At 35.3% G+C, this 9,089-nt stretch overlaps 1 protein-coding gene across 1 annotated transcript in view; it reads right to left on the bottom strand.

Annotated features, from left to right (window-relative positions):
* Positions 1 to 3,634: 3,634 nt before the first annotated feature.
* Positions 3,635 to 9,089, bottom strand: part of LOC112509395 (protein S-acyltransferase 8-like) — a 13,485-nt gene continuing 8,030 nt past the window's right edge. The window contains exons 2-5 of the mRNA XM_025114334.1: positions 5,323 to 5,508; positions 4,684 to 4,989; positions 4,323 to 4,556; positions 3,635 to 4,229 (exon numbers count right to left, since the gene is read on the bottom strand). Coding sequence (XP_024970102.1) covers positions 3,771 to 4,229; positions 4,323 to 4,556; positions 4,684 to 4,989; positions 5,323 to 5,508 — 1,185 coding nt within the window. The 3' untranslated portion in view covers positions 3,635 to 3,770. The remainder of the gene's footprint in view (positions 4,230 to 4,322; positions 4,557 to 4,683; positions 4,990 to 5,322; positions 5,509 to 9,089) is intronic.

Raw genomic sequence — 9,089 nt, 5'->3', positions numbered from 1 at the left:
AAAGAGAAAATTGATTTTCTTTTACTAAATCAACTTCAATTTGATGATATTTGAAAGAGGAATACTACAAAAGTAGCAGGGTTTTTTCGGTAGTAAAAGTATATTCGTGCAATGGAATGAAAAACCCTGCTACTTTAACGGATCTTCGATGGATTTCCACTCGAAATCTATCGTATTTTTTTAATTTTCTAATATTCTTGAATAAATTAAATTAAAAACCAGATAATCATATATATTTTATTTATATATAGTAAAAGTATATTCGTGTAATGGAATGAAATAAATTTCTATTTCATCTCTTTCAATTTTTATTTTGTGAATCTATGTGGTTTCGAAACGGACTTGTATTAATTATCAGTTTTATAAAATATTTTTGCCACATTAGTAAGACTCCCGTTACCTTATGTTTGAATGCGATATTTATCTATAGGTTATGAGTTAATTCTACAAAATTCAAGCATATTAATAAGCTGTAGGTATATAATCTTGGGGTTGTTATCCATATCCATGCTCGCTTATATGTTGATATGCCATCTTATTTCTTACCTCCTGCTTCTCTACCTGTCGCACCATAATAATAAGTTGTAAATTTATATAATATATTAAAATTACATATCAATATTCTCACATCTAATATACTTAGGGGTTGTTTACTAGCTACTGACCAGACTGACTCGGTCATTAAATATGACTAAGTCAGCAGTTAGCGTGTTTACCAAATCATGGATTTGACCGAGATCTTGCTGAGATGCTGACCTTAGATCTTACCGAGACAGCACCAAAATAATGCTTAACCGGGTCAGATTTTGTTTTTCCAATGAATCCCCCCCTCTCTTGCGACTATGTTGTCACCCCTAGCCATCCTCCCTCCTCCTCCTCCCTTCTGTCGCCACTCTCTACCCTTTTCAATTTTCATGCGACCATGTTGTTTGCAATCACAGCCTTCCTCTTTTTTTCTTGAAACCCACCGGTTCTTCCGCCGTTGATGGAGGTGGCTCCCACCGTTGATGGTATTTGATGGAATGGAATTTAACATTTTCATAATTTCAAAAATACCCTTAATCCCAAATACACCCTAATCTCTTCAAGCATCTGACACCCTTTCTCATCTTCTCGATTTCTATCCGGATGCTCGATAGACTCTCACGTCTTATCCGTTGCGACACCAAAACAGATTCGTCTTCACAACATATTTGATTTCTTTATTCCCTATTCGATCTCTACTCAAGAACTAGTTGTTTGGTAACTCAGATTTCACCACTGTTTTGGCATTTGTTTTATAAAAAATTGGTCGGTCTCATGTGTAATTTGGAAGATCGAAAATAGAATAGTATACTGGTTCAGTCATGGTCATCCAAGAGATTAGTCGGTGCACATAAGATGGTTTAGAAACACACGATTACCATTCCTGAAAATGTATTAATTTGATTTACCGGAGATCTTTCTTAATTTGAATTTTTTTCAATATTCACGATAGCCCCAAAATTATAGCATTTTTCTAATAATAAAGAAACAATGATATTACATTACATTATGCGTTGAAATCTCGTAATTTTGGGGAAATACCACTATTAATTGATAATTACCAATTTCCATTAATAAATACATTATATCAAATTGATACTTACCAATTTTGAAATATATATACATATTATTGATTAAACAAAGTTAACCACAAGGTGGTGTTTAATTGGTTTGAGCTTGACTCCAAATGTCAAAAATACTAGTAGGTCTCAGGTTCAAATCCAAGGAGGAAAAAAATCTCCTTGTAGCCACGGAGGTTCAAAAGCAGTGACTCCGAACCATCTGCAAAGCAGATGATCGCCCGACATTAGTCGACTCGTATAGCGGGTTGGATATCCAGGTTAATAAAAAAAAAGTTACAAAGGAAGGAAAGTGCGTCATTTGTGATATGAAAATCATCTTATTTTGAGCATATATCCATTTTGAAAATATATTAATTTATTATAAATATTAATTTTGTCTTATAAATAGAGTTTTTCTTACTTTTTTTTAGCCAAGTCGATCAAGCCATCGATACAAGAAAACATCTGGAAACAATGGTTTCTTTGTCATTCCCTCAAATCTTTGTCTTCTCGGTTATTTCGCTTGTATTGATATCAAATGTTGACGCCTCCGAACCATACGAGCTCGTCAACAAAGTTTGTAGCAAACAAGACAAGGTCGATTTCTGCCTGGAGATTCTAAAGTCTGACGGTAGGAGCAAGTTTGCTAATGACGTACTTACCCTCACAAGGATTGCTGTGGATGTGTCGATACAAAAGTCGACCAAGACAAGAGATTACTTCAAAAGCGTGAAAAGCGGTCCTCCCGGTGTCTTGAAATCTCTGAACGATTGCATTGGTTCGTATGATACTGCGATCAAGATGTTAAGACTTTGTATGTCGGAAGAGGATTGTTCATTGATTAATTATGACATCCATTCTGCCGGAGACGAGGTTAGACGTTGTCAAGTAGCTGCGGATTCCAACGGGGCTCGTGAATCGTTTATAACGTCAAGTAACAACATGACTCAAGATCTTTGTCGGCTTTCTGAATCATTAGCCAACCTTTCATGTAACGATCAACACAAATTTTAGGAAATAGGTTTATATTTGTGAATTTTAATTAATTATTTCTATCTACAAAAGTTTTTGGGATTTATCGTAATTAAAATTTACCAATTTATCAAATCATATTCCATGTTATGCCCCAGGGATTTGGATTTCGTTAATTGAATTTTGCTATTTATAAAAATAATTAACTTATTTTTTATTAATAAATTATTGTAAAACAAATGTTTTTAAAATATTATTAGAAATAAATTTCATGAAATTTTGTAAAATATCAAGGAATTGTGTGAAGTATGAACTTTTAAGCCAACTACTTATTACGTTGTTGTATATCTGATTTGACTCTTACATAATCTATTGAACACCATTAGAAATCGTTTAGTACATTGGACAGGTACAACACAGAACATGACAAGGATTTATGTCTCATGTTTGGCATGAATTTTATGTAGAACAGACAGGAACACAGTGGAACAAAGTGGCCCATGGAACAAGGTGGAACAGACTTATATTTTACCAATATAACCTTAAAATAATATTTAATTCTCTTCTAAAACATCAAATAGGTCTTTTTTTTATATTTTATTTATTTTTTAAATTTTATTTATTATATTTTATGTTTCTTAAACTTTCATTTTACTGTTCTTAAAATATTATTTTTATACGGTTTTTATATTTTTATTGATTTATGTAATTTATTATTATATAATAATAATAATAATAATAATAATAAATAATGTAGAAAAAAGATCAAAATAAAATAGAAAACCATATAAACTTTTTATTTGGTGTCATTATTAATTGTTTTGACCAAAACTTTAAATAATAATATTTTATTATAAAAAATAATTATTCTATTATAATTTTATAAATTACATAAATTAATTAAAATAAATAACTCATCAAAAGTAAATTGATTATTTTACTTGTTCTGTTCTATCCAGTTTTATTTTATCAAACGTTAAATAGTTGTCAATGTCCTGAAACCAAACACACCATGTATGTGTTGAAAAAGTGCTTATTTACAGAAAAAATGGAGCCACCAGTCCACACCATCATCATCATCATAACACACCATTCCATTTCCAATCACACAAATTCAACCCAATACATTCATTCATTCATCAATCAAAATCAACCAACCAACCAACAGTAATTCATTCCCAAAAAAATGGATTCATGGCTCCACAATCTCATTCACCTCAATTTACTTACTGTTGTTGTATCATTTGAGGGTTGGTTTGATGAATTCATAGCAACCACTTCTGGTGAAAAATCCCAACTCGATTGCCGACGTCTCTCTCCTGCAACTGAATCACCATGATTATGCTGCTGCTGCTGCTGCTGCTGTTCACTTCCTCCTCTGCTTCTTATATCTGATTCAATATCTTCAATGTTATGACGTTGTGACATCTTTAACAGGTCCCCTCCGATATCCACATCGTCCTCTACTTTCATACGTCGATCCTCAGGACCCGACTGTGCCTCCTCCTCCCGACAACCCACCCGTTGCACCTCTTCTTGCACAACTGCTCGAAACTTGTTCCGTGATGGTTTTATCTTTGTGCAGAATACTTCTAGAAAATTGTTTACACACCCCCGATTATAAACATTGTACCTGTTGTCTGCTCTGTATCGGAAGTTTTCATACGTCGTCTGAAATCAAATCAATATGATAAATACATACATTAGACATGATTGATTTCACAGTACAAACATGCTTAATTAATTTGCATGTCGTTTACTGACCTGGTTTGAACTTATAAGGTACAGATGAAACCCCGTGAGTCCACCGACAAACCACAGTGAAATAAAACAATAAGCCATCAGAGCTACGGATGCCGGAGATTCTTTCATCGCCTTCCACACTGTGCTCTGATAATCGTTCATCAGAACCTTGATGTAGAAAGCCGACATCGAGAATACATATATGCAAATAAGTGTTGCTGACGACACAAATAAAAAGAAGAACCGATAATTCCGCTGCCCAATAAAAATACAGTGACTGTTAAGTGTTAAAATAATAATCTTGAAATCAGAAAATATCTTTCTGTTGAATATGGGTTCTTCGGCTGAATACAAACAGTAAAGGAAGCAAATTAAGTCGTACCAATCCGATGCATTGGCCTACCCAAGGGCAGTGGTGATCAAACCGCTCCACACAATTGTTACAAACAGAACAATGAGAGCAACGCGGGGGTCGGTAAAGCATGCACGTGTCGCAGTACTTAACCCTAACAGAAATTCCGTTAACCATAACCTCTTTGGTTCTAGGGAACTGTAGGCTTGGTGTTTGTCTTCCACCAATTTCATGTGATGCTGAATTGTCGTATCGTAACTCTTCCTCCGGCGGATGTGAGTTACGAGGAACAATCCCAGGGTCTCGGGATGAAGTAAGAAGAAGCAGCACCAGTACCTATCAAGAATCAACTAAAACGATCACAATGAGCCAGCCACAACATAAAGAAAAACATTTTGTATCCATCTACCATTGTTACATAAAAACATTTCATAATCCATGATACAAATCGACTACAAAATCATTTACATCAATCTAAAAATAGCTGAAATTCCCAAATCCTAGCAACGTACAAGTTCTGATGCATGATCTACAAGTCATCATAGCAGAATTTTTCTAGATTTGGGAATTGTTGCTTCATGAAAAGGGGGTTACCTAAACAAGGGAATAGTTTATATGCGATGAGCATAGATTGCATAAATGTAACAATGAAGGATAAAGAGGACTAACATAGATCGTAAAGATGATTGCTGCCACAATGACTGCATATCCTGCACTGTATGATGAGAACTCATGCCGAAGATGTCTTCCAACAAATATACAAAATGTTATAACTGGAACAATAATCAGCAATACAGTGGCAGGCAGAGACCTGGCGTCTGGGCCAAAAATCAACCTTCCTCCAAGAAAGAACTTCTGGAAAATGATAAGATCAAAAAGAGTAAACGACTGTCCTGACGGCTATATAGATTTATGAAAAAATTGACAAACAAAAAGTGGATGATAATAATATTCAAGTATATTAGCACAAAAAGCTAGTTCCATAGTTCTGATTCAACCTTGTGTTAAGAAATGAAGAAAACTATGCTCCATAATCAATGGTTAGCTTCTATGGCAACAGGTCAGAAAATTGAATGCAAAAAGGTATTGAAATTCAAGTTGAACTGACAAAAAGAGCGGTTGTGTAGATAAAAATCATGCAATCTACAATGACATAAGGTAAGAATTGTCATATATTTACTACAAAAGTTCCTGTAAAGTGATATGGTTAAGAAAATAGTATGCCCCCTTTACTTTACGGCCAGCAGAATACACAAACCAGTACCATAATTTTTAGTCAATTGTTTGGGAGCTCGATAATCCTTTTGTGATCAGAAGGTTGTGGGTCCAACTTATGGAAGCATACTAGTTGTAAAACAGGAAAGGTTACGTACAAAGACATGTCTCCTCATCCCTCACAAACTCAAGGAATCTTCGCGCATGTACTCTGGTCAATTAACATCCCTTTCATCCTGGAAACTGCAACAATTTCCATTGTCCCATGAAAACTGCAACATTTCAAGTCTACCCATTGTCATAGTTATAAGTAGGTGATGATCATGATCTTGGTGAACAGCTTCATCTATTCATTAATACTGAAGGGTATCTTAAACATGGCACTAATAGCCAACCACTCCCCTCAAAATTTTCATCAAATTATCATGTGTAGCCTTATGATCTGAGTCCACTAAAATAAGCTCACATTCTTTCCGAGTTTTTTCTTTGTATTGTTTCAGTGAAATAAACATACAAGTACCACCAAACTTAGTAAGAAAACTCATTTACCACCTCGCTAGCAGAACATATAACAGTGCGACATCTCAATGGAAGATCTGCCATTGTTCTACTTACTTTCTTAAAGTGAACATTGCTTCTAAGTTCAAAAAAATTCATCCAAGTAGCCTGCATTCAAATGACTTCACAAATCGAAACTTCTCACCGATTTGCAATGTCAAATAGCTGTTTCCCATCAATGCATATGATGTTTAAATCTGCCCCCATCGACCATTAAATGTCATTTGAAACCTGATTGAAGAAATGATCTAGTTCTTTATTTGGTGGCACCATGTTTTTCTTCCATGTCACCTCAAAATAAATGAATATTGAGCCTTACCAAATTTGATACTCCAATACCCGCTTTGGAAATACAAGAAACACTATGTTCCGCCTCTAAGTAATAAAGATTCCATTTGTTGATGTCCTCTACCAACCCTTCCAAAGTAAGTCTTGTACAAACTTCTAAGGGCCAACCACAAGAGGGTCTGGACTCTAAAATGGCAAATAAGGAGAACAGCTATGTTGTGGTAAAAACACAAATTTGCATATAGATATATTTTTCTGAAGTAAGGTTGATTGTTTGATCATGTATGAGTAATCAATATTAATAGGATTGGTTGGGAAGAACCAAACATACGAATGGCTGCATGACGGAGTAGCAAGTCAAACCTTGAAAAGAAGTCTGAACATATAGAGAAGAATGTAGCACTTGAGTCCTAGCAACGTAGGATGGAAGGCCTTGGGATGGCTACTGGGACATGTCAGCAGGTGTTTGGCTGAATCTGTCAGTTGTATATGCAGATGTGGGCATGGAGGATTGGAGGTCAACTATTCCTAAAGGAAGCCTGGGAATGGAGGATTGGTGTGGGTAGCAATGACCTTAACCAAAATAAATGAAAGATGAAAAGGCAGTTGTATCAGCAGTCTTACCAAACATCAGAATCCATCTAAAAGTCTGTCCAAAATTAGAGGCCCTTCTATTGAGGGCATGCTGCAGATTACTTCAAGACATGGATGCCCGATGTCAAACAAAGGGCTGGAAACCAACCATGCTATAAGGAGCAGCCTAGTGAAGAAGAAATAGGTGAGGCAAAAATGTTTTAGCAAGAATGAATTAAAGGAAAAGAGAGCTGTTGTGTTTGATCCACTCTGTCATATCCAGGGTTGCTAAAGCAGCCAAAACCTAATAAATCTACAATAAACAAGGCTGCTGCTATCATCAGCAGTGCAGGGCTGAGAAGTGAGAACCAAAGAGTTCCAAGTCAAACGAAAATTACACCAAAGGGGAGAGGTGTAGACTGAAAATCAGGAAAATGCAAGAACGTAATTAGAAGTAGAATCTCAGCTAGGAAGCTTACAGAGAACACAGAGGCCTTAGAGGAAAGTTATGACAACTCCTCTCCCTCACTTGATGAAATTTTCATAGATATGATCAAACCTCACCCTTTATAGCATCATCTCTGAAAATATGAGAACTCCAAGCACAGACAGAGACCAGGTTCATGTTCTAGCATGAAGACATGGAACCATTGGTGATGTTTCCTAAGGTCATGAGATAAAGGTGGGTTTATGTCGTTACAAGGACCTAAAAAGGAGTCAAGCTTATTATACGAGGTCAGGAAAGTTTCTATTCATTTCCACTTTGAGCCTATCATTTATTTCATTTGGCAGGATCATTTGAATAAAAGATCCCTTTATCAATGATAACCTTTAAATTTCTTCGATGAGAGTAGTGTGGTCCAAAAGTCTTCATAGTAATAATTTGAACTATGAATTTCTTGAGCATAAAATTAACCTAGAATTTCTTGGACACCCAGTCTAGTCTAGCCTCCTTTCGAGGCAGTGTTTGGAGTTTCACATTTGGCTAGCCCTATATATATATATATATGAAGTCTCATCTCTCTCTCTCTCTATAAGGTCTCTTTTAGAGAGAGAATCAGGTGCTCCACATACTTTAACAATAAATAATTGTTATTATTGTATATCTTGGATGCATGCATGACAAAAGGATATGAGAAAGTATATTACTTGTCGCCTACACCGCATTATTGTTATATAATTGGTTGGCCTACATAGCACCAACATAGAATACAGGTATGAGAGATGAATCACCTAAATGAGTATAGGGTGAAGTCTTTTGAGATGGCAAACTATCACAACACTCCTACATGGTAGATTGAAATCTTCTGTAAGATGGCAACGAATGGCATTTTCTAAGTGATAGTGCCTAGGTAAAAGTAGATAACACTGAGTTGGGATCAAAAGGACAAGTATTATATTGTATGAAAGGGAATTGATTTAGGTTACAAGCCTGTTATTGATGATATTCATACTTCTTTGTGCAGTGGTATGAACTATGGAGTTATGTGTCAGCACTATTATTCTTATGACACGTCCTCATTTTATCGGCTATTTAGTTGCTTTAATGATTATCTTTTGATACCAATATTTTCCATGTCACTCTCATATAAATATAATCCTACTTTTTGTGGGTAGTTGTTAAGTGGCTCTTAGTTAGAGAGGCTCTGGCAGTCTGCCCTATTAAAACCTAAGATTGATTTAATATTTAATTTGTAAATCATTGCTGTAAATGAGTTGCTAGTTTAGCTCCTTAATAGTCTCCTAATCAAATATTCATTGCTGTAAATGAGTTGCTAGTTTAGCTCCTTAATAGTCTCCTA

Source organism: Cynara cardunculus, assembly GCF_001531365.2.
Source record: "Cynara cardunculus var. scolymus isolate 2C chromosome LG 3, CcrdV1, whole genome shotgun sequence".
NCBI lineage: Eukaryota > Viridiplantae > Streptophyta > Magnoliopsida > Asterales > Asteraceae > Cynara > Cynara cardunculus.
The sequence above is the reverse complement of the archived record's forward strand: the minus strand, read 5'-3'. Positions and strand labels throughout refer to the sequence as shown.